Source organism: Engystomops pustulosus, chromosome 7, assembly GCF_040894005.1.
Source record: "Engystomops pustulosus chromosome 7, aEngPut4.maternal, whole genome shotgun sequence".
In the NCBI taxonomy this organism is placed as follows: Eukaryota; Metazoa; Chordata; class Amphibia; order Anura; family Leptodactylidae; genus Engystomops; species Engystomops pustulosus.
Window position 1 is genome coordinate 91,356,289 of NC_092417.1, and position 25,940 is coordinate 91,382,228.

The following is a 25,940-nucleotide window of genomic DNA, read 5'->3' on the forward strand; positions in this document are numbered from 1 at the left end:
TATTTACTAGAGTATAAGCTGACCCGAGTATAAGCCAAGGCACCTAATTTTACACTGAGAAGACTAGAGTGATAGGAGCTAAAACAGCAATAACACTGTGTAAAATTGTAAAGTAAGGGGTTAACATGATCTTTATTGTGTTAACATCACTAGGAGATAGAAATGTGAGTTTTCTTTTGTGGAGAAACTCCTTTAAGGAGACTGACGAGATGAACCCCTAGTGCTGGCCAATCCAATTAGACAGAAAACAAGTGAAGATATGAGGAGGGGTCAATTGTTGAGCTTTTTAGTTTCCGGTCCCTCAGGAGGCAAGAATGCCTCCTTGAAGTGTAGTCAATTGCATTTCCCTTTAAATTTGAAGATATTAGAGAGAAAAAAAAAAACGAGCCTTTGCTGTGATGAGAGCACCTGTTTAATATATAAAGGGTATATAAACTGTACATTTGTCAGACACTTTGTTTAATTTATAAAATTGCAATATATATTTTCTTTATTTATATCAAGCATTTAAATATATGCATTCTGCCTGGATGAATCTTCTAAAACAGCATAAAATCACCATGTTAAAAAAGAAGGAAAACAAAACAGCTGACATGTAAAATATTAGAATATTGCTCTACCAAAAAATAAACACAAAAACCCATAAAAGTCTTTAGTGCAGGGTTGTCCTTGAATCGTTTCCTGTAGACACAGAGGTCTGGGTTTTGGTATTGACAGTCACATGGATTCAATAGCAGTGGTGGTAGTGATACTCTCCACGGTCATAGAATGAGTCGCTGATTTAAGATTTTTCTGTTTATCTCTGCCAGTGCCACTGAAAACACAAAAGCCTTTTCATCTGAAAGGTTGGCGTACATATCCACCTCCTTCTCTTGTTTTTCTGCAAGAAAAAAAAAAAAGGAATTTGATATGAGGCAACTTACACACAACCATGTTGGCACCTGTCAGTAAGAGTTTCCAGGGACACCACCATAGGACAAGTTGGGTTTCTTTGAGAGAGACAATTTGTAATAGCCGAAGTTACCTTTTCAAAAAAAGAAAATCTAGTTTAAGTACAGGCACATATAAGAATCTTTGTAGTATATCAGATTAGAAAAAAAAAGTTTCCTTTTCCACTCATCTGCCCTTTAAGTATCCTCTTTCTCCCAAAGGGATATTTTCTTGAAAGTCTTTCCTAAATCTGTCTTGCCCAAGCTGCAGCTAACAAATGTATCAGGTGATACACAGGTATAGGTAGAGGATGCTGAAGCAAAATACATAGTTAAATGTAAATAAAGCAACATATACAAAATAAACCAGACAATAAGTAGAATAAATGGAGTATGGTTTATAGTGACAGGTACAAATAAGACTAATATGGGGCATATAACATATTATAACACATTTAAAGAAGACCTTTCACCACCTCACTTATATGGAGATTAGCATACCATTCTGTAGGGCAGTGATGGCGAACCTTTTAGGGAGTGAGTGCCGAAACTACAAGAAAAAGCCACATATTTTTCACTAAGTGCTGAATGCCAATTTAAATTAACTCACAGGTTTCAAACATATTGGCAACCTGAGGACACCATTACAGTAGAAAGAAGGAGAAATTGAGATTATTATTGTAGTTTCCCTCTAAGGTCCCCTTAACTCCTTAATGACGCAGCCGGTTTTTAAGTTAATGCTCAGACTTTTTCTTAAAATTTGACCAGTTTCTCTTCCTGTGGTAATAACTTTTCAACACTTTAAGATATCCTTGTGATTTTGAGATTGTTTTCTCGAGAGATATTGTAGTTTATGTTAGTATTATCATTTCGGTGATCAGTTTCTTTTTTGGGGGGTAAAAATGCTATAATTTAGGAAAAATTTGAAAAAAAATGACAATTTTCAAATTTCAAATGTTATACTTTTTAGACAAAAAGTCATAACACACATGTTTTTTGTAGAAACCTTTTGCCATTGGTCTTATTCTTATTTCCATAATTTGTTTTACATTTCCATTTTTTTTACGGATCTGAGAAGGTTTCAAGTTTTAGTTGCAACTTCTCAGATTTTCAAGAGATTTGAAAAATGCTAAATTTTTTGTGACCAATTCAGTTTGGAAGTGCCCTATAAAGGCTTATGTACTATACACCCCCACAAGTAACACCATTTTATGAACCTAACATCTCAAACTTTTCAAATCAGCATTTGAGAAGTCTGTTAACCCTTTAAATGTTTCTCTGGAAGCAAACAAAAATGGATTGGAAATTTAGAAATTTCAATTTTTGAATAAGATTATTTTCATTTAGCCCTAAAATGGACAAATTCAGAAGGAAATTGAGGTAAATATACATCCCAAAATTGTTGCCCTGCTTCTTCCGAGTATGGTAATACCAGACATGTGGATGTCAGCTGCTGTTTCACTGCACAGTGATGTCCAGAACAGAGTTTGTACCATTGGGTTTTTGGAAGGCCAATTTGACTACAAATGTTTTGTGGTGCCACAGTGTACTTGAAGAGCCCCTGAAGTAACAGTATAATAGAAAACTCCTAAAGATGTCCCATTTAGGAAACTAGACCCCTCAAAGAATTTATCTGGGGTTGGGGGTGAGCATTTTTACCCCCAACATGCTGGCCAAAATCTAATGCAAAGTAAATTGTGCAGAGTGAAAGATGCATTTTTATCTCAAAATGTCATTTTAGTGCCTAATATATTGTGCCCAACCCATGCCACTTTAGACAAACACCCCAAAAATCATTCTGCAGGTTGTCCCGAGTACGGCAATACCACATATGTGGCAATAATTGACAGGCTGGGCACACAGCAGGGCTGAGAAGGGAAGGAGCGAAATTTAGCTTTTGCAGCTCCGTTTTTACACATTTGGATTTAGAGTGCCATGTCATGTTCGCAGAGCCCGTGAGTTACCAGTGCAATAGAAACCCCCGAGAAATTATACCATTTTGGAAACTACACCCCTCAAAGACTTATCTGGGGTTGGAGGTGAGCATTTTAACCCCCAACATGCTGGCCAAAATCTAATGCAAAGTAAATGGTGCAGAGTAAAAAATGTGTTTTTATCTCAAAAATGTAATATTACTGCCTAATATATTGTATCCCACCCATGCCACTTTAGACAAACACCCCAAAAATCATTCTGTGGGTCGTCCCGAGTACGGCAATACCACACATGTGCCAAAAATTGACAGACTGGGCACACAGCAGGGATGAGAAGGGAAGGAGCAAAATTTTGCTTTTGAAGCTCCATTTTCACCTGTCTGGATTTGGAGTGCCATGTCATGTTTGCAGGGTCCGTGAGGTACCAGTGCAATAGAAACCCCTGAGAAATTATACAATTTTGGAAACTAGACCCCTCAAAGAATTTATCTGGGGTTGTGTCGAGCATTTTAACCTCCAACATGATGGTCAAAATTTAATGCAAAGTAAATGGTGCATATTAAAAATTGCGTTTTTATCTCAAAAATGTAATTTTAGCACCTAATATACTGTGCCCAACCCATGCCACTTTAGACAAACACCCCAAAAATCATTCTTTGGGTTGTCCCGAGTACGGCAATACCACACATGTGCCAAAAATTGACAGGCTGGGCAAACGGCAGGGCTGAGAAGGGAAGGAGCGAAATTTTGCTTCTGCAGCTCCGCTTTCACACGTTTGGATTTCGAGGGTCATGTCATGTTCGCAGGGCCCGTGAGGTACCAGTGCTATAGAAACCCCCAAGAAAGTATACCATTTTAGAAACTACACCCCTCAAAGAATTTATCTTGGGGTGTGGTAAGCATTTTAACCCCCAACATGATGGTCAAAATTTAATGCAAAGTAAATGGTGCATATTAAAAATTGCATTTTTATCTCAAAAATGTCATTTTAGCACCTAATTTACTGTGTCCAACTCATGTCACTTCAGACAAACACCCCAAAAATAATTCTTTGGGTTGTTCCGAGTACGGCAATACCACACATGTGGCAAAAATTTACAGGCTGGGCACACGGCAGGGCTGAGAAGGGAAGGAGCGAAATTTTGCTTTTGGAGCACCCTTGTCACTAGACTATTGTACTGGTACACCCCAACACCAGAAACCCCCAAGTAGTGACCCCATTTTAGGAAAGGGCAGCCTTCAAAGAATTTATCTAGGGTTGTATGAACATTTCAACCCCTGAGATGCTGGGTCAAATGTAATACAAAATTATGGGGGCAGTGTAAAAATTGCATTGTTTTCTCAAATGTGCCAAAGTAGGAAGAAATGTATTCAGCCCAACTCATCCCACTGTGGATAAACACCCCAAAAATCATTCAGTGGGTTACTTCGGGTATGGCAATGCCCCATGTGTAGCAATAGTCTACAGGCTGGGGACACGGCAGGCCGGAGAAGGGACAAGCAAAATCTAGCTTTTGGAGCACCCGTTTCACTAGACTGGTGTTGGGGTGCCCCTGAGGTACCAGTACAATAGAAACCCCATTTTAGGAAAGAGCAACCCTCAAAGAATTTATTTAGGGTTGTATGAGCATTTTAACCCATAAGATCCTGGCTCAAATGTAACACAAATTGAACGGTGTGGAGTAAAATTTGCTTTGCAATTTCTCTATGTTTGTAATTGTAGTGTCAAAAGTATTTTACCCAATTCATGCAACTGGAGGCAAACACCCCAAAAATCATCATGCAGGTTCTCCCGGGTACATGCCAATAATCTACAAAGATGGAGACAGGGCAGGGCTCGGAAGACAATGGCATTTGGAGTACATTTACATTTTTTTTGGCACCATAAAACATTTGTAGATGCCCTCAGGGATCAGTACAGTAGGAACCCCTGAGAACTGACCCTATTTAAAAACGACATCCCTCCATGAATTAATCTAGGGGTGTAGTGAGCATTTTAACCCCAAGGATGATGCATAATGGATAGTACAAAATATCTATTATGTCATCTTGTGCCCAGCTCCTGCCACGGGAGATAAACGCCCCAAGAATCATTATGCAACCTCTCTCTTGTCCTTGTATCTAGGCACTTCAGCACTACTACGAAAGTGCCTTCTCGGGGGTTCCTCAGAGTCGCTTTATGAGGAAGAGGTACACAAACAAAATGTCCCCACACTCGTCCCCACTAGCAGACTCCATATCGGAGGCCATATAATTATATACCTCCAAGTCAGTGTATGACTTCTGGGACATGGTGGGGGTAGTACACAACCTACGCAGAACAACGCCTGCCCCACCACGCAACGCCTGCCCCACCACGCCTGCCGGCTGCAGCGCCGCTCAGATCCTCTATGCATCGCGCTCATTCAGCGCGATGCAGGGAGGATCGGAGAAGGGAGAAGCGGTAAAGAACCGCATCTCCCTTCTCCCTAGGGTCTCCGGGTGCCTCTGACACCCGGAGACCGGGTCCTGCTCCCGCGATTAGCGCGGGAGCAGCAGAAACTGCAGCGACGTCTAAAGACGTCGCTGCAGACTCCGGACCTGCGCCCGCTGACGTCTAAAGTCAGCGGGCGGTCCAAAAGGAGTTAACAGGATGAATTACAGGTCTGGAGAAGGGACTACAATAATAATCCAGCTCTGTCGCACATCCTTGGTCCTCCTGCACTTCACTTTAAAACAGCACTGAACATGGCACTTCTTGGGATTCCTTTGACAGCAGGAGGAGGTCTTGAGTTGTGAATGGTGACCTTTGTGCTGGGTGATGGTCTGGGTGCCCACAGTGAGGGCTCAAAGTGCCACCCCTGGCACCCGTGCCATAGGTTCGCCACCACTGCTGTAGGGGCTGCTACATAGATTCACAGACACTTTGAATTTTCCTTCTAGCCCCCACGGTTGCAGAGTTATTAGTCCCGAGATGTGACCATTATAATCTGTGTTTGGTCAGAGGGGAGGAGCCGGGGCTGGAGCTGGGGGCGTGTCTTATGCTAATCTTCTCTCATACTGTCAGTGGTGAGATGTAATTTCTCTATGTGTATCTAAAGGCCTCATAAATGTGATGCAAACGCCACATAAGAGTAAACGTGATACAAACGGCGCGTGAACGGGCCGCAAGGGCCGCATAAGCCCAAAACGGGCCGCATAAGCCCAAACGTGCAGCAAGGGTTGCATAAGTGCAAACGTGCCGTAAACGATGCGTAAACATGATGCAAATGCTGCATAAGCATAACACAAACACCGTGTAAGTGTATCCATGACGCAAACCTCGCAAAAGCGCAAACGTGCCGCAAAAGCGCAAACATGCAGCAAGGGTTGCATAAGTGCAAACGTGCCGCAAACGCCTCGTAAACGGTGCGTAAACATGATGCAAATGCTGCATAAGCATAACACAAACACCGTGTAAGCGTATCCATGACGCAAACCTCGCAAAAGCGCAAACGTGCCGCAAAAGCGCAAACATGCAGCAAGGGTTGCATAAGTGCAAACGTGCCGCAAACGCCTCGTAAACGGTGCGTAAACATGATGCAAATGCTGCATAAGCATAACACAAACACCGTGTAAGCGTATCCATGACGCATACCTCGCAAAAGCGCAAACGTGCCGCAAAAACGCAAACGTGATGCAAACGGCGCATAAACATGATGCAAATGCTGCATAAGCATAACGCAAATGCTGCATAAGCGCAAACGTGCCGCAAATGCTGCATAAGCGCAAACGTGCCGCAAATGCTGCATAAACGCAAACGTGCCGCAAATGCTGCATAAACGCAAACGTGCCGCAAAGGCTGCATAAACGCAAACGTGCCGCAAAGGCTGCATAAACGCAAACGTGCCGCAAAGGCTGCATAAACGCAAACGTGACGCAAGCGACGTGTAAGCGTAAATGTGACGCAAACGGCGCGCACGCGTGCTGCAAACGGCGCGCACGCGTGCTGCAAACGGCGCGCACGCGTGACGCAAACGGCGCGCAAGCGTGACGCAAACGGCGCGCAAGCGTGACGCAAACGCTGTTTAAGCATATCCATGATGCAAACGCCAGCATAAGCGCAAACGTGCCGCAAACGCAGCATAAGCGCAAACGTGCCGCAAACGCAGCATAAGCGCAAACGTGACGCAAACGCAGCATAAGCGCAAACGTGCCGCAAACGCAGCGTAAGCGCAAACGTGCCGCAAACGCAGCATAAGCGCAAACGTGCCGCAAACGCAGCATAAGCGCAAACGTGCCGCAAACGCAGCATAAGCGCAAACGTGCCGCAAACGCAGCATAAGCGCAAACGTGCCGCAAACGCAGCATAAGCGCAAACGTGGCGCAAACGCAGCATAAGCGCAAACGTGGCGCAAACGCAGCATAAGCGCAAACGTCCCGCAAACGCAGCATAAGCGCAAACGTGACGCAAACGCAGCATAAGTGCAAACGTGCCGCAAACGCAGCATAAGCGCAAACGTGACACAAACGCAGCATAAGCGCAAACGTGACGCAAACGCAGCATAAGCGCAAACGTGACGCAAACGCAGCATAAGCGCAAAAGCCTCGGAAACGCATAAATGTGACGCAAACGCCTCGGAAACGTGCTGCAAACGCCGCATAAGTGTAACCGTGGCGCAAAAGCAAGGGAAGCATGACGCAAACGCTGCGTAAATGCAACCGCAAGCAAAACTGACAAAACATTGTGATTATGTTAACACAATGTCAAGAGAATATGAGCAGAATGTGTGTGAACACAGCTATTAGAAAAACTCACAGCTCAATATTCATAACAGCTTCTCTGACATTGCCGGCCACTGATTGACAGTATGAGAGAAGATTAGCATAATACACACCTCCAGCTCCAGCCCCAGCTCCTCCTCTCTGACCAAACACTGATTAAAATGGTCAGACACTGGGAATGATGTCTCCGCAACCCTGGGGGTTAGAAGGAAAATTCAAAGTGCCCCTGAATCTGTGTAGCCGCCCCTACAGGATGGTATGATAATCTGTACATGTGTGAGGTGGTGAAAGTCCTCTTTAAAGGGATATTCTCGTCTGGGCATTCCCATTCCGTTTCATTAATCTGCCACTAATAAATAAATAAATTATTACACACACACACATTTTTTTAAATTAGATGTTACTAAAAAAAATATTTTACATTTCTGAAGATAATTTATCATAAATGTAGTCATATGGCTCCTTAGAAACAACTATGCGTCCTTGGATATGACCACCTCTGCTGGGGGGATTGTACAAAATGTATGTCCGAAAATTACTGCATGTCTAACAGCCGTCTTGTGGTAATGAAAGCTGAAGCCAGGTGGTCAAACAGGACTCAACTGCTCATGTCTGGCCACCGCTGCCAAAATGTGAGGTGGTCATATCCAAGGAAGCTATCTTGTTTCTAAGGGGCAACATTTATGAAAACATTATGTTCACACAAGAACATTTTTTTTTAATAACATCCAATTGAAGAAACTTTTACATATGGCAAATGAATGAAATTAAATGTGAATGCCCAGATGGAAATACCCCTTTAAGGCCTTTTCAGACATTACTTATATACCCTACTGCTTATTTTTTTTTTTATTGTTTGCAGTACAAGGCAGACAGTTCATTACAATAGATAACAGAATCAGACCCACGTGAAGAGTGCATGTTGATCATGGATAGTGGCCCAGGTGTAAAAAAGGAGCAGTGAAAATAGCCCCATTGGCTACAATGGGGTCCTTATCCAGTTCACTGTAAACACAACAGTTACATATGCTAGTATGAATAGGCCCCCTTGTGATATACCTTCACCTAGCTCTGGATATAACAAGCACACCTTCCAATTCTGTACCTTTCTGCCCATTACAATTCCAAAAATGTGCGTAACCTTGCAGTCTTGTGACCTGATTGCTGCTTTTTGGCATTGCAGAAACCAGATATTTTAAATGCAGATCTGGATGTGATTAGAGAGATATATATATATATATGATACAACTCATACCAGACCTGCAGCAACCTACAGAAACTGTAAACATTTAAAGCCATTATTGTATTTCAGAAATCAGTACTGCAGGTAATAGTAAACTGTGTAATATATTTTATTAAAATAAAAAATTTTCTTGGTCTGGTTTTCCCCCTTTTTCCTTCCATGCAGTGATCAATGTATCTGAAGTCTGAACACAGGGGAAAGACATAAATAATATTTGATAATCCAGATTTGTAAAGATATGTCATCAAGTGAAATACTATCCATGTTATTAGAAACAGAAAACTCCTCCATCTATGTGCTATCTGTGCAAATGTGTACAAGGGGAAAGTTTATCACAACACAGGTAACTATTATTACCTGCACTATTCATGTATGAAATAAGAATAGGGGTAGTAAAGTATACACTGTAGGGTAAAAAAAGAAACAACACATTAAAGAATAATCATATGATGTCCTTCAGGGTGGAAATATCTACGGGTACGGTCACAACACGGTCAGCCTTTTCCAATTAACACATTTTGACGATAGTTCATTACAAAATTATTATTTTGTTACTGATTCATGATCATGAAAATGTGTTATTAAGATGCAGCCTCCTGTATCATGACATCCCCATATATTTCCACCCTAAAAGGGTATTCCCATCTCTGGTTCACTCTCTACCCCCGTCTTCACCATGCTGTGGTGGTCAGAATTGCATTACTCCAGTAAAGATGAATTTACAGGAGGAGTTACAGAAATGACACAGCATGAGGAGCTGCACCATTTCCTCAATTCCTAATTCCTAAAGTTAAAGATACCGCATAGTTTGCTATACTATTCCTAAAACTCCAGTTCACCTCCATGCGAGTTGCGGAAACTGTAGAACAGGCAGTTTTACGTGTATCCATAATTCCAATAACTGCAGGGTGATGGAAACAGGGTTCTCCGTTTTCTGCCCTTAAATATGATAAGATCACCATTCATGGATGTGACACAATGATTCCCAACATATAAATGTGTATTACATACATTCTAACTTTGTGCGTATAAATATAATATACAAACACTTGCAAGAAACAATCAGGTTGACGCTCAAACATACTATAAACCCATTGTATAAACAGGACATAAAATTGTAAGACAAGACTGTTTTTAATGTCTTACAAGATTATAACCATTTATAAGATTTGTGTGATCTTATAATCATTTTGCTGTGAGACCGTGACGAACACATATCTTCCTAAAACGCAGTGTCGTTCCTATGCACATCAGTGTGAAACAAGTGCGGTTTTAAAAATAGAATTCTAAAAAGCTGGACTTCCTTGCTTTTCTCTGGCTTCTGGATTCTCATCCGAGCACAGAATTTTTGTGGAGTAGGGTGAGCTGAACTTTTCCTTTGTTAGAAAATTCCAACATCCCCAATGACATGAGTCCAGGAGGACTCAGGGGGTGTTTTGCAGGGTGACAAGACTAGACTTGTGGTAGCTCATGATTTTCTCTACCTAGCCCTCTGGAGAGCAATACAAGTTTATTTTTGTATCCATTACCCATATAACAGCTCCCCTATCCAAGCTAATGGAGTTTAGTGTCAGCATTGATGTTTAGCCTTAACCCCTTAAGGACGCAGCCATTTTACAGCTTAAGGCTCAGTCCCATTTTTTAGATTCTGACCTGCGTCTCTTTATATGGTTATAACTTTTGAACACTGTTACTTATCAAAGCGATTCTGAGATAGTTTTTTCCCCACATGTTGTACTTCATTTTAGTGGTAAATTTTGGCTGATAAGTTTTGCGTTTATTTACAAAGAAAAAAAAAATGATGAATTTTTAGAAAAATTTGCCATTTTCGAAATTCAAAATCACCGTTTTCACCGTTTTGAGGCAGATAGATTTACCACCTAAATAACTTGCAGAATAACATTTCCCATTTGTCTACTTTACATTATCATAATTTCTGAAATGTTTGGATAATTTATTTTGACGTCACGCGGCCTACAAATCGAATAGTGATTTTCCGTATTTTCGGAATTGACTATTTTGGGGATAAATACTGTTTGAAATCAAATTTTACATATTTAGCAACAAAACCCCCTATATAACCAACCCATTTTCAAATCTGCACCCCTCAAACTATCAGAAACAGCATTTACAAAGATTGTTAACCCCTTGAGATCTTCATAGTAATTGAATCAAAATGGCGGTGAAATTTAGAAATTTTGTCGGTTATACGTTCATTTAGCCCTAAAATTTACACATTTCCAAAAGATAAAAAGAGAAAACTCGACATAAAATTAGTTCTACAATTTCTCCTGAGTGCAGCGACCCCCCACACGTGGCCGTTACTTGTGTTATGGGGGCACAGCGAGGCGCAGAAGGGAAGGAGCACCCTGCAGCTGCCAGGATTTTAGTATTCTCGTTGCCCCCTTTTGAAGGCTATAACATTTTTGCTTTTCCGTTATTTGGGCCATATGACGGCATTTTTTTTGCGGGACGAGATGCTTTTTCCAGTGTTGCCATTTTGGGGTTGGTATCACCTATTGTTGAAAATTTAGGAACTTTTTTTGAGGTCATGAGTAGAAAAGCATCAATTCTGTACTGGATTTTTTACTTTTTTTTTTTCGTGTTCACCGTATAGTCTAATAATCCTGTTATCTTTATTCTATGGGTCGATACGATTACGGGGATACCAGACATGAATATTTTTTCTTATGTTTTACAAAATTTGCCAAATAAAACCCTAATGTGGGGAAAAATCTATCATTTTTGCTTTGCCGTCTTCCAAGTGGCATAACATTGTTACATTTTTGGCTACAGAGCTGGTTGATGGCTTGTTTTTTGCGGAACATGTTGTTCTTTGATCAACAAAACATATGTACTCCAGAATGATATTGTTGCACTTTTTATTGCATTTTTAGTGGGATATAATAGGTAAAAATCATAATTTTTGGCGGGTTTTTAACTTTTTTTTTTACGGCGTTCATCATATGGGTTCAATAGTTATTTAGTTTTATTCTATGGATTGTTACGGACGCGGTGATACTATATATGTGGGGTTTGTGTTATGATTTAGACTTTTTTGAGCGTTATATGTCTCTTTATATGTTTTGAGGCTTATGGGCATTTTTAGTGATTTATAAAGTAATTTTTTATTGAAAAACATTATTTTTTAAATTTTTTTACATGATCCACCATGGGATATGAACAAGCAATCATCTGATTGCTTGTTCTTGATAATACTCTGCAATACTAATGTATTGCAGGGTATTAGCAGTGCCAGCCTACGCAAATGCATAGGCTGACACTTTGCCTTTAAGATGACGTCACAGACGCCATCTTAAAGGCAATGCCTTCAGGCTTCTCTGGGGTCCCGATCGGAACCCAGAGGAGCCAAAACAGCGATCACCCCCCCCCCCCCCCCCCGAAAACGGTGCGGGGGGGGGGGGGGGGGCGATCGTGGGGTAAAGACCCCCAGAAGGCATGTTAAATTTAACCTGCATTTAACGGGTTAAACACCCGCGATCGGAGCCCACTCCGACCGCGGGTGTTAGCCGGGGATGTCAGCGGTAGATTACCGCTGAAATCCCACGGCTAACGATGCCGGTTCGGCTGCTGTACAGCGCTGAACCGGCATCGTCTCTGCGCAGTAGCTGTACTGCGCTGAGCGCTATTCGCAGGACTCAGCGCAGTACAGCTACGGCGCAGAGCGCTAAGGAGTTATAGGTTTTTTTTCCACCGAACAAGTTAGGCCCTATCCATCGTTATGAAACCCCCACTGGTCACAAGTACGCGGGTAGGGGGGCCAATGGGGTCCGAGTTACCTCCGTTGGACCCCTAGTCGCTCCCCAAGATGAGAAAAGCAGACACGGGTGCATGTCCAATTTATCTCTATGGAGCTGAAGGAAATTGCCTACTGCGGCGCTCGGCAATCTATGTCAGCTCCATAGAGATGAATGGAGCAGTACGGACATATGCGGCCGTCTGTTCCGTTCATCTCAGGGAGTGATGAGGGGTCTAACGGAGGTGCCTCAGACCCCATCGGAGCCCCCCCCCCCTCCCGTTCTGTCTGGATCTGGATGATTTCATCACCGAAAAACCAACCAATCCGCAAATTAGGTCCTATCCTATGAATAGGGCCTTACTTGTTTTGTAGGAAAATCCCTTTTAGGCTGCATTCACATGTGTGATTTCTCCAGTTCTGTATTTACCGTACATTCCGGCGCATAAGACGACCCCCCTACTTTCCTGTTTAAAATATAGAGTTTAAGATATATTCGCCGTATAAGACTACCCCTTTTCCAACGCATACAAAACACCGGTAAAAATTAAAAAAAAAACAGATTTGAATTTAACATGGTCCTTTTTTTAATTTAAATTCTTATGACATGCAGGTATATAGCAGGAAAACTGTCGCTCATAAACATAAGGCATACAACAACAACATTACCATCATCCATTTTACTGTAAATGTTACCATACTGTACCTTAAATTTTTATTTTATTAAATATTCCATGCCATGTACTCAGAAGCGGGAAAAAAATTCCAAATGCAATGAAAATGGTGAAAAAACGCATTTGCACTAATAACTTTTTTATACTTTGGTGTACGGAACTGTGGGTGGTGTAATTTTTTGCGAAATTTGATAATATTTTCAATGATATCCTTTTTAGGACTGTACGACCTTTTGATCACTTTTTATAGATTTTTTTATATTTTTCAAAATGGCAAAAAAGTGCCATTTTCGACTTTGGGCGCCATTTTCCGTTACGGGGTTAAACGCATTGAAAAACCGTTATCATATTTTGATAGATCGGGCATTTTCGGACGCGTCGATACCTAATGCGTTTATGATTTTTACTGTTTATTTATATTTATGTCAGTTCTAGGGAAAGGGGGGCGATTTGAAATTTTAGGTTTTTTTATTATTTTTTTTTTTTTTTTTACTTTTTTTTATTTATACTATTTTTCAGACTCCCTAGGGTACTTTAACCCTAGGTTGTCTGATCGATCCTACCATATACTGCCATACTACAGTATGGCAGTATATGGGGATTTTCCTCATTCATTACAATCAGCACATTGTAATGAAGGGGTTAAAACGAAATAGGCTACCATGGATACCACGGGTATCACGGGTGTTACCGGTAAGCCTTTGCTGCAATATGCTCACATATGTTACAGTACAGTGACAAATACAGTCATTCTATGCATGACTGTATTGCCAATAGGAATGAATAGTAACATATTCTGCCCGTAAATACGGTCGTTTTTGTACACGGTAGTGAATGCAATTATTTTCTGCAAAAGTCTACAATCACCACAAAAAAAACCCAAGTGCTTTTCCGAGCAATTGCCAACTCAATACAATTGCTTACAAGCCATTACATTACCTTCACCAATCCACTGTTGCCTCCTGCTTCCTCTGTCTCCCCGCTGTACTCTCACATCTTCTGCGTATCTTGCTGTTGACCCTTCAGATCCAGAGTCCTTACTGCTCCTCCCCGCTGCCGAGCAAGACTAATGGGTTAGGGTTAAGCAGCATGAAGGGAGAAGATGACATGTGGTGGTGATGGGGATGCAAGATTAGACAAAAGCATAAGAGATTCCTACCAAAAAGGAGTGTTAATATTTGATATGATTTGTGCAAGGAAAAGTTAAACAATTTTCCAACATACTTTCTGCTTGAGGTCTTGCTTTAAGGGCCCCCATAACAACCATATCAAATATTTGCTGAAAGTGGACAACCCCTTTAAGACATGGATAACGACAACTACAGATCTTATTCTGGGAAAAAAAAAATCCCCCTTGGTTGTTATCCTGCACTACCCAAAACGTATCACTTATTTCACTTTAGAGGGGTGGTTGGGCCATAAAAGCTGTGTTTAGTAAGTGTTAGGCTGCAAAGAGTAAGGACAGTGAATAAGCATTAGGAGGCTGGGAGTGTGATGATAGGGAGGCCCTTACCTGCATATATCCAGCGGTGAACGTCACCACAATGCTATTTGAGCAAGTGATCAAAAACAACATTGAATTTGCAAGTGTTTATCTGGAAACCACTGTGTGACACCCACTCTACAAATATGTTCCTACAAATTCAGATTATTTCTCCAGAGCAATCTGTTCACATCCAAAGCTGCATTCAGTGCACTTACAGTTTATCTCATATTTTGCAGGATACAGGCAAACACCCAGCATACTATGATCATGAACTGGCAAAAAAGCAGCACTGATGTTACATCCTACAACAAAAAGGATAACCTCCAGACTCCTATGGAGGTCACATCAAGAACTTTTATAAACATATACAGAGGTATTTTTCATTTGAACAAGGGGGAATATTAATTCAGCCTTTTTCAAAGCTTATCAACCCGTGAAATTTATTTTCTTTATTAAAGATTGGTGTCTAAATGTTTCCTCGAGGCTACAAAAAAAAAAGGACGTTATAAATGAAAGAAATAAAATCATTATGGAGGAAAAAAAATGTCATAATGACCATGGTGAAGTTTTTATTTACCACAAGTAAATCACTTTTAATGAACCATTTACCTTTTTCTTCCTCTTGCTTTTTGGTGCCCACTGTCTTTGGCCGTCCCCTGCCTCGGCGTATAGGGTCTGACTGGCTATTTGATCGGGACCTCCTCCTGTTCTCCAAGTCTTTACTGACTGTGTAGTTTGCTCTTTCCCTCTTGATTCGCTCAGTTCGCCGTCTCTTAGGATCAGATCGATTTTCTGAATGAAGAGAAGAAGTTGGGTTTCCCAAATTTTAATGCAGTTTTATTATTAAAAGTAAATATTCTGTCCCTCCCATTCAGAAACCAGAAAGGTTCACAGATGAAAAAGTATCCCCTCAAATGCCACATCTGGCTGTGTGGTAAAATGTCTAATCTGCACTGATGGTGGAAGTCAAGCACCTGACACATACCTGAGGTGGGGGGCACTCGGTCTGTCTGTCTGCCGTGTAGAAGTTTTCTACTGATGAAAATATATCCACAAGGGCAAGACTTGCAGGCTACAGGAACCTGGAAGACACATAAGAAAGTTTAAATAACACATGGAAGACTGTAGTGATACTTTTCTACTGGGCAAGGGGGCAGTTTACATCTCAGTTTTACAATTTGTTATAAACTGTGTGGGGCACATTTCTTGGGGCACGTTCACACATGGCACTAGGGCAGGCCTTGGTTTGAGGTCATATGTTTTCCAGTGAAACAAGTGTGATGGGTAACACGCACCTGGTTTTGTTTAAAAGCAAGACAAATGTGTGAACGCAGCCTTACAGTATTGGGGGGAGATTGTTAGGGGCAGCAGCAGGATTACACTCTGAGAGAACCAAGCTACAGGGACAATGAGGAACATAAGACGTGGTGATGCCTAATGGAGAAGATGGAGGACACGTCACCTGCAGTCACTGGATGTAACAAGTAGGAATTTCTCCTGTGGTTTCTGTAACTGTATATACCCTCAGTAAAGTTGTTATTGTCACAACCATATGTCAGGAGGTTATATACAGGAGTGGGCATTACTGAAAGTGTGATACACATGCATTGTGGCCGTGCCCTGGATCGTTTACCACCCTAGCAACGCCCCTGCAAACAGCCCATTAAAATAACAGCCATGAGCACTGATCTATTTATTATTGCATTTAATGCCGCCGTGTGAAATACTTTGAAAGGACGACACTCAGAGCTGCTGGAATACTGGCACTTGAAGCATAGATCAGACACAGAGGTGCCAAGTGGTGTAAATCAAATACACATTGCGGCATTCACCATGAAATCAAAATATAACCTCTGCACCACTTTCCACGGCTAGAATATCCTCCATGGTCAGGGTAGTAGAGGGGTCCAGGCCCAAAAAAAGCCCTCCAGCTTGGAAAGGCTCTGGGTGGAATTTAAGGAGGTAAACTGTTCCTTGTGTGTGTCTTATTTGGCAATCATGTAAGAACATAATCCAGGGAACCCAGAGGAACTCCCCAGAGAAGGGCAAAACTATAGCAGAGTATCTGTCCCAGGAACTGTAAAAGCATTCTAAAGCAGGACAAGCAAAGATCATCTCCATTTAGGACTGTACAGGTAGATCCAAACTATCCATGCTACTGTTGTATGTGGAGAAAACATAAAATAATAGACATGCAAGAGACTTCTGTATAAACCCACCAGCTTCCCCCCTGAGAACAGTTGCAGCATAACTCATATTTAGCAAATAAGTCAATGAATAATATAAATTTTTTTCTATCTTTGTCTTCCAATGTCATATTTACTGATATTCATGACAACCACCAGCATCCGTATACTCGGTAGGCCTAGTATTTTATGTATAGATATTGCTAACCAGAGACGGCAGCTTGCAGGGTGTACCATGCTGAATGGTTTATTAAGAGTACGGTATTTCCATTTAGTAGGAAACTTTCCACTGGCACAGTAATAAAATTACCAACTGTGCAATTTATACCCCCCTCCTCCCCCCGAGAGGGGGCATCCAGCCAAGGGGCAGCTGGGACAAGCCAAGAGCTGTGAAGAGCACCAGGAATGATCTGGATGACAAATGGACCCCACAATTAAATAGACTGTGTGAAATGGCCACACAATACAGCCCTAACTATGATGCTCAGGGAAAATGGTCAATTTCCAACATTCCTATATTGAATATTTTCCCAGTCTGCTAAAAAGCAAACAAACTTTTTATATTTGGAAAATCTTAAGGTAAAACTTATTTCTGATATGGGAACAGTTATAATCTATTTGGCATCAAATGTGACTGCCAATAAAACCCAGATATATACAGTGGAAACCTGGATTAGGAGCATAATTTTTTCCGGTAACATACTTGTAATCCAAATCACTCTTCTATCAAAGCAAGTTTTCCCATAGAAAATCATTAAAACCCAGATGATTTTTGTTTCACACCACAAAAATATTTATGTTTAGTACAACTAGCACCTTTATTTCTTCTACATTATTATTGTTATACAATTTTGTGAGAGAGGGGGGCACAGTAAAGCAGGGGGTGGGAAGGGCTCACATTATACTTGTATTATGAAAATCTGCTTGTAATATGCAAGTATGTCTTGCAAAGCACTGGCAGACCAGATAATCCAGGCTCCCACCGATTGTTAGTTCAGTACCGAACAAGTACTTGATAAAAGTAACAAGTTGTTTCAACTTCCTTTCAATCCTTTCCTTTTCAAGTAAAACAGAGTGTGAAATGTATCTTAAAAACACAAAGAATAAGCCAAAAGGGAGTGCAGACTGAAGGTGCCAAACCTCCTGCACCAGCAGGTATGCATGATCCCGACTGTACCTACAGTAATATACGGTAAGTACATGATGCCTTCTAAGCGCAAACATTCATGAGCCATATGCCCAAAAATAAAGATGACCTGTGATTATCACAAGACATCTCAGCAGCTGAATAGTTAAAACAAGGTGTCATCTAGAAGACACAGCATTCCCCCAGGCTCAGGCCAAGCCTCTCACAGGAATTGCTAACTATTGCATATTGTGTGCTCATGCTATTGTCCCATGGGACAAAGCCGGGCAAAGACACTGAGATGAGTAGGGTTTTCTTTACGAGTATTGAGGAAAGAGAAAAAATGCAGATATCACCTCTGCAAGGTGTCCAGATGATGATTTTCAGCCAAGGTAAATGTGACTAATAAATCTCATATACACACGGTTTTAAAATAGCTGTGCAAGAGGGACCTGAAGTGCAGATTTTAAAAGGGTATTCCAAAATTCTTTTTACCTATGGATAGGCCATCAATTTTACAATGGAGGGATCCGACTGCTGGTACTCCCACCATCAGATATTTAAAGGCGTCCGCAACACTCCAATTAGTGCCACTTGTAAGTTTGTAGCTTAGTTTCATTCAAGTGAATGTTTTGATTGCAAGCACATCTGCTGTACAATGTATATGGCGATCCACTTCAAAGAATGAAGTATTCAATGATTATGGCGCTCGGCATACAGCTCCATTGAGATTAACGGGACAGCCAGCGAATTGCAACCAGCTGCTCCGGCCATCATGGTGGTGCTACGAAGGGTACATTGGACACCCGTTCTCGTTATCCATGGAGGTCCCATCACAAAGACTCCCACCAATCAGAAAGTTGGGCCTTAGCAGGATAGGGCCTAACTTGCTCCCTGGGAAAACCCCTTTAATATGACACCAAATGCATTATTCTAGGTACCATAGAACTGATGAGTCATCTAAAGTGACACTGACCACCCTCCCCATCACTTGAATCAGCTCAGGCCAAACATGACTTTTCCCAGCTCATTTCATATAAATTTAGAAGCACATTTTTGTCATTTGTAAATGGGCAATTTCTAGAAAGGACACTTCATACCCTACCTGAGGAGCCTAGACGTTCAATGGGGTAAAACCTGGTGACATTGTCCCTTTAAAGTGTAACTGTAAAACTACTGACAAAAAATATTTAGTACAGCTGGAGAGAACCATTGATAACAATTCCAATGATGCCTGTCAAATGCTGTTGGCTTCTTCCTAGCTTGAGATACATCTGGTATATTTAACATTAGATTCAGATTCAACTATTCCTGATGTGGGTGGGCACTTCCAGGTTGTGACATCAGCTCAGGGCAATGAAGCCAGAACAGGACATCATGTTTGTAATTGACCGCTCTTAACCCAAAGTCATTTTTTGTTTTCGAATTTCCATTTTTCCCTGGCCAACTTCAAGAATCTATAACTTTATTTTTCCATGTAAAGAGCTGTGTGAGGGCTTGTTTTCTGCATAACAAATTGCACTTCATAGTGATGGTATTTAATGCAGTGAAAGGAGTCAAAAAGCCGCATTTGCGCCATTTTCTTGTGGTCTAGGATTTTACGACTTTCACTGCGCACGCCAAATGACATGTCTACTCTAGCTTTTGGATCGTTACGATCATGGAGATACCAAATTTATATAGGTTTTATAGTGCTTTCATACATTTACAAAAATTAAAAGCTCCTCTGCAAAAATAAAATGCTTCATTTTGCCATCTTCTGGCGCTAATAACTTTTTTATAACTTCGGTGTACAGAGTGGTGTCGTTTTTTTGCAAATTTTGATGACATTTTCAATGCTTCGATTTTTAGGACTGTACAGTCTTTGGATCACTTTTTATTGATTTTTTAAATATTTTTCAAAATGGGAAACAGTTGCATTTTCGACTTGGTATGACCCAAGGCTGTCATGTTACCAGATCGCCGCTACCTGATTTATACCAAGATGGCGGCGCCCGTGGCGAAGGCAGTGTAAAAACCCGTGATGAGTGCTAGCACCAATCGCGGGCGTTACTGGTGGATTTTTGCTTCAATACCCTGTGAGCCCTCTCCAAACCTTGCCAGGTAACATGTGACGTACTATTACATCACAGGTCACTAAGGGGTTAAGCGCATCCTACAGCCCCCCTCAACAAGCGTCCTGTTGTCTCTAGCTGTACTATATGGTTTCCCATGGCAACTCGACCGCATGGCAAATGGTAAAGTAAAGGGAAAGGGAAAGGGAAAGGTAAGATCTCAGCTACAGATAGCTAATTATAGTAAATTAGAGAATTGCTTATTTTTGCTTAGTGCAGAGTTAGGCAAAAGTAGTTTTTTTGCTGTAAATTTTAATGTAACGAAAAATGTTATGGTTTTTATCTCATTGGATTTCAAGAATACTTGCAGTCCTATATACAAATGGTAAACTGAAGCAAGTTTACTTTGCAGGGTATCTGGAACATAAAAACCTAAAGCTGAGGGGTCAGATATAGCCTGGTGTAAATTTCCAGAGCACAATAGCTACACAGCAATCCGGGTGGAGATAAGAAGCAAACTAAGTGGGTCAGAGAGCAAAGGCTCCAAGTCACATGTCATCTATGAAAGATGTGTTCTTTAGGTCATACAGTGGAAGCCTGTGTTTTGGGGATGTTTAGTACAAACATTCCCACTTAAATACTGTATGTACTTTCCCTATCTGCCCAATACCATGTGCATGTTTCAGAACAATAACCTTTACAACTTCCAGCTGGAAAAAAGCAGTAAAATCAATTTTAGTAAATGCTAAGTTGCAATACACACCTTATGGGGCAGATCATCAATTACCCGTCTACTTTAAGGGATGTATGGGGAGTCTCATATACTGCTTATATAAATGTGCTGGTGGAAAACCAGCGCCTGCCCGGTGGTTTAACTCCGCACACAATGAAGAGTGTCATTTCTTGGAATGCAGGCCGAGGATCAGAACTAAACACACATCTTGGATAACAAACTCAGCAAATGGAATAAATTCCAGAGCTGTGGAAAAAATGTAACAAGTTCTTACACTAAACCAGGAACATAGAGAGAAGCAGGATAAATGCTGTGCTCTCCATGTACAAATATATCTCAACAAAAAGGGTTCTATAACTTTCAAGGTGTTCAGTTTATTTTATCTTATTTGTATTATTAATAGTGTACGGGAGAAGGGATGAAAAATAAAAAATAATAAAAATATACTCGCCATTTTAGTTTACTTTTCCCAGCTGTTTAGGAAGCCGACTGCTGTAGCCAACCGTAGACCTTTGACACACCATACCGAATGCCATTTGTGCCAATGTCATTGCTGAAGCCTGTGACTGGAGGCCTGTGATTGTGGCCTGCCGGAATGGGACTTCATCACTGAACTCAGGATAGAAATGGGAACACCCACCACTGAATATTGAAATGAGATTTTTATTTTAATGGCCGTGTTTCAGCCCTCAATCAAATCAATAGGCCACATTTTGTCCAGAATAATATGTCCATGACCAAGTGCAAGGCCTATACAATATTCAAAGGAAAAAAATTCCTGTGATATGCTCTGCCTCCTCTATACCACCCTCTGCAGGCTCCTTTCTTCTGCTCGCCCCACTACCTGCATCAGTGACCCCATCCTCTCACATCTCATACAGTCCCACTCCCCAGTTGTCACTCCTCACCTGACTGAAATCTTCACCCTCTCTCTTCAGGTGCCTTTCCCTCATCTTTCAACCATTCTGTAATTACCCCATTACTAAAGAAACCTTCACTGGACCCATCCAATGCTACTAACTACAGACCAGTTTCTAACCTCCCTTTCATCTCCAAACTCCTGGCACGCCTGTTCTATTCTCGACTTTTCCCATTTTACTCTCAGATAACTCCCTCCTTGACCCCCTACAGCCTGGTTTCCGCTCTATGCACTCTACTGAAACTGCCCTTACTAAAGTCTCCAACGATCTTCTCTCTGCTAAATCCATAGATGACTATTCTCTGCTCATTTTTCTGGATCTCTCAGCAGCGTTTGATACTGTGGATCACCAGCTCCAGGCTTCTCTGTAGTCCCATTCACTTTGGACTTTGTATATAAGATGACAGCTTATAACTGGGTCAAGCAGCAGCACCTCCAATTATTTTATAATATATTCCCTTATGAGGAATGGCAGGATCATTATATAAGCTTTTTACCTCTTCTCATGGACTGTAAGCTGTTGCGAGCAGGGACCTCACTCCACAAGAACGTTTGTGGTCTGTTACGCTTTATTTTATTTGTATATGTCCCCTATGATTTGTTCTACGCAATATGTTGGCGCTAAATAAATAGAGATTATTATTATTGTTGAACGACACTAGCTCTCTATAGACTCAAGTACAAAAAACTTGTAATCAGAAGCAGATTTCCACTGCTGCTAAGCAACCAGCTAGATGGAATAGATCAGCGATTATAGTGGCAAGAAGAAAAAAAAAACAGGTTACAGATTGACACAATGATATAATGGAGAATATGGAGTGTTTTTGGCAGAAGTGTCCCTTTAAATGTAACATATATAATTGTTTATGAATAACAAGGTGACTGTAGACACTAAGCAGTCATGTTGGCAGCAGTCATTTTTGGGCACAGTGGGATCTTATTTTCTAGGAGGTGCTCCTTTATATAATTTCTATACTAGTTATCATACAGGAAGCCCATTAGGTGTAGTATACAGTAATAGTCCATTATCTCAATGCCCTATGGTTCAGCATCACACTCTAAATTGGGAGTGATGATCACAAATACCTCAAAACAGCAGAGCACTGGAATAAATATTATCACTGGATAAAAGCTTTGTGGTGGTAGTACCATGAACCACAAACCAGTTATTTTACCAAATAAATGTAAATGGTGGCAGCATATAAAATATTAGTGGAATAATTAGCCCCTTTTGTAAAATTAAAATATGTTTTTATAAAAGTGCATATTCTGGACTACCAAGAAATGAATAGCCTGATTTACAATAAAATAATACAGCAACCCTTCCTGTCCATACAATTCCTATGCAGTTTGTAGCCCATGAACTAAACCAGGCCTAGACATGCTTCCCCTATGTAACACAACACATGGTGTTAACCCCTCCCTCCCCACACAGCTCTTCTTACTTCCACTCTTCACTATGACTCCTCCAGGCAAATACTCTTTACAGTAATTATTAACTGTTCTCTCAGTGCAAAAACCTGAAATCTGATCTCAGCCCCCACAGCACATGGAGGAGGCCACTCAGCACTACACAAGCCATATCATGAGAGTGAACTGCCCCAATCCATGAAGAATTTTCTATGAAGGACTTATTTCACTCCAGCACTGGCATCAAAGGGATAACACAAAATGTTAAAAAACAGAAGAAAAAGATATGATAAACATTGATACATTCTGTAAATGGGCTGTGGCCACAGTATAACATCTAAAAGATCAATACATTCAGAAGTTCTCTACCAGTCTCCATACTAAAAAAAAAAACAAAAAAACCCTACAATAAATCAACACATTCTAAATATGTAAGTGAACCCCCACAACAATGACCTCCGAAACTCGACCCCTTTATTCCAGGATAATGTTTCCTGTATGAGAACTGATATCCCCATCACCTGAATTCCATGGCATCATTTTAACAGTTATTATGTACATTATATGTATTACTGTAACTACAATGTAATAATATAAATATGTCCAACACACAGAAATATAAATACACAGATCTAATATAAATATAGAAAATAAATAGCTAGATGACACTGGGCCACTATAAAACATAGTACATGACTATGTAATAATTGAAAAAAATACAAATATAACCAAAATATTAATATATTGGCTACCTAAATAATATATTGCTACACAAATATAGAAAGTGTTAAGATAAAAGGTACATAATATTAGGGTTGTGGTAGACAGATTACATCCTCAAACCCCTGCAGCGCAGACAATAGTAAAAATATTGGTCTGTACATAATATAATATTTCCATAAGAGGATATTACAGAATACCGGCTGCCTGCCCCATTAGAGCCGGATATATAATAATAGACAGCTAGTGCTGCAGCGCCCACCCCCTGCAGGCAAGGTGAGAGGGCAGGAGCCGAGCTGTGGGCACCTCTGGAGCGGTGGGCTGCCCTCACCTGTTGGTCGCACTGCGGGCAGGACTTGGTGGCCATCTTCACTTTCTTGGCTCTGGCCGTGGACATGCTCCCTCTCGCAGGGCGCGTCCACGACGCTCGCCCCCCGTTTTCCCCGCCTGTCGTGGACGCGCACAAGTTGATGACGTCTGACGTCCGGTCAGGATTGGATCTAACACAGTGGGTGGATGGAATGGGCGTAGAATTCTGCAAGTCATTCAAACCACATCTAGTGTGTAATCAAGATGATCTGTGTTTCCTGTCATCAACCAATTAGCTTGCAGCTTTATTTTCACAACCTACCTGAAATAGCTAATACGGAAGCTGGAATCTGATTGGCTTCAATGGGCAGCACTGGCATAAATTGTGTTAATAAAGATTTGTTGAAGCCATGTGTGAAGGCCTCATTGAGAGGCACCATTTCATAATAATAATCTTTATATAGCACCATCAAATTCTGCAGCACTTTACAAATCACAGGGGATATATACAAATATAATATTACATTATAGAGCACAAACAGTCCGGATATGGAACAATAGGAGTGAGGGTCACCATTTGGGAATTGATATCAGTCCACATTGACGCCTTTTTCATCTGGCCACTCCGCTTCTTTATGGAGAGGAGAGGGGTGAGCAGTCTAATCCTGTAATACTTTCTAACCTTATGTACACTTTAACTAACTTATACTCAAGTTTTTGACAGAGGCTACTGGGGCTTGGAGTAGCCTCTCCATGCTGTTGGAGCAAAGTCTACTCCATACCCCAGTAGTCTGCTGTCCCTCCTACCTGTGCCTCATAGTTGCACTTCTGTTGTGGCGATATGCACGTGTGTGGCACTGAAGCCAAAGAACAGAAGCCCGCTCCACGCCCCAGTAACATATCTCCCAACCATCCCAGATTCGGCGGGACTGGAGGACGGAGGAGGCTGGAGGATAGGAGAAGGCCGAAGGATGGGGCTACGGGAGGAGGACTGGAGGCCACAGGAGGAGGCTGGAGGACAGGAGGCTACAGGAAGAGGCTGGAGGACTGGAGGCCACAAGAGGAGGCTAAAGGACTGGAGGACAGAAAACCACAGGAAGAGAAGGATGGACGACAGGTGAAGGCAGGAGATGGGGCTACAAGAGGAGGCTGGGGGACACATGAGGAAACTAGAGGACAGGAGGCAACAGGGGGAGGCTGGAGCATAGGAGGGGAAAGCTGGAGGACATGATGCCACAGTTGGAGGCTGGAATACAGGGGGCCACGGGAGAAGGCTGGAGGATGGGGCTACAGGAGGAGGACTGGGGGCCTCAGGAGGAGGCTGGAGGACATGGGGCCACAGGAGGAGGCTGGAAGACAGGGGCTACAGGAGAAGACTAGAGGACCGGAGAAGGCTGGAGGACAGGCCACAGGTGGAGGACACAGGAGAAGGATAAAGGACAGGAGGAGGATGGAGGACAGGAGGCCACAAGAAGAGGAGGATGGAGGACAGGAGAAGGCTGGAGGATGGGGCTACAGGAGCATCCTGGAGGAATAGAGACCACAGGGGGAGACTGGAGAACAGAGGGGCTGGAGGACAGGAGGGGGAGGCTGGAGGACAAGGGGCCACAGGAGGAGGCTGGAAGATAGGCGACCACAGGAGAAGGCTGGAGGACAGAGGGCCACAGGAGGAGGACTGGAGGAGGCTGGAGGACACAGGTACAGGAGTATAGAGGAC

At 41.8% G+C, this 25,940-nt stretch overlaps 1 protein-coding gene across 2 annotated transcripts; it reads right to left on the minus strand.

Annotated features, from left to right (window-relative positions):
• Positions 1-379: 379 nt before the first annotated feature.
• C7H16orf87 (chromosome 7 C16orf87 homolog) lies at positions 380-24,459 on the minus strand. Of its 2 annotated transcripts, XM_072117214.1 has the most exons (5): positions 24,246-24,449; positions 15,752-15,848; positions 15,376-15,558; positions 14,220-14,333; positions 380-880 (listed from the first exon to the last, which is right to left on the minus strand). In XM_072117214.1, the coding sequence occupies exons 1-5, from the start codon at positions 24,309-24,311 to the stop codon at positions 762-764; spliced, it is 579 nt and encodes a 192-aa protein (XP_071973315.1). In that variant the 5' UTR covers positions 24,312-24,449; the 3' UTR covers positions 380-761. The 2 variants fall into 2 exon arrangements, with proteins under 2 accessions (XP_071973315.1, XP_071973314.1); XM_072117213.1 differs by lacking the exon at positions 14,220-14,333 and having other exon boundaries at positions 386-880; positions 24,246-24,459.
• Between the last annotated feature and the right edge of the window lie 1,481 nt (positions 24,460-25,940).

What these genes read in the sequence shown, in the direction of transcription:
- C7H16orf87 (XM_072117214.1), bottom strand. Translation starts at nt 24,311, where the DNA reads ATGTCCACGGCCAGAGCCAAGAAAGTGAAGATGGCCACCAAGTCCTGC. An exon ending in GCCCGCAGTGCGACCAACAG is followed by an intron (nt 15,849 to 24,245) that starts GTGAGGGCAGCC and finishes TGTGTCTTCCAG; the next exon opens with GTTCCTGTAGCCTGCAAGTC. An exon ending in AAAGCAAGAGGAAGAAAAAG is followed by an intron (nt 14,334 to 15,375) that starts GTAAATGGTTCA and finishes CTTGCTCGGCAG; the next exon opens with CGGGGAGGAGCAGTAAGGAC.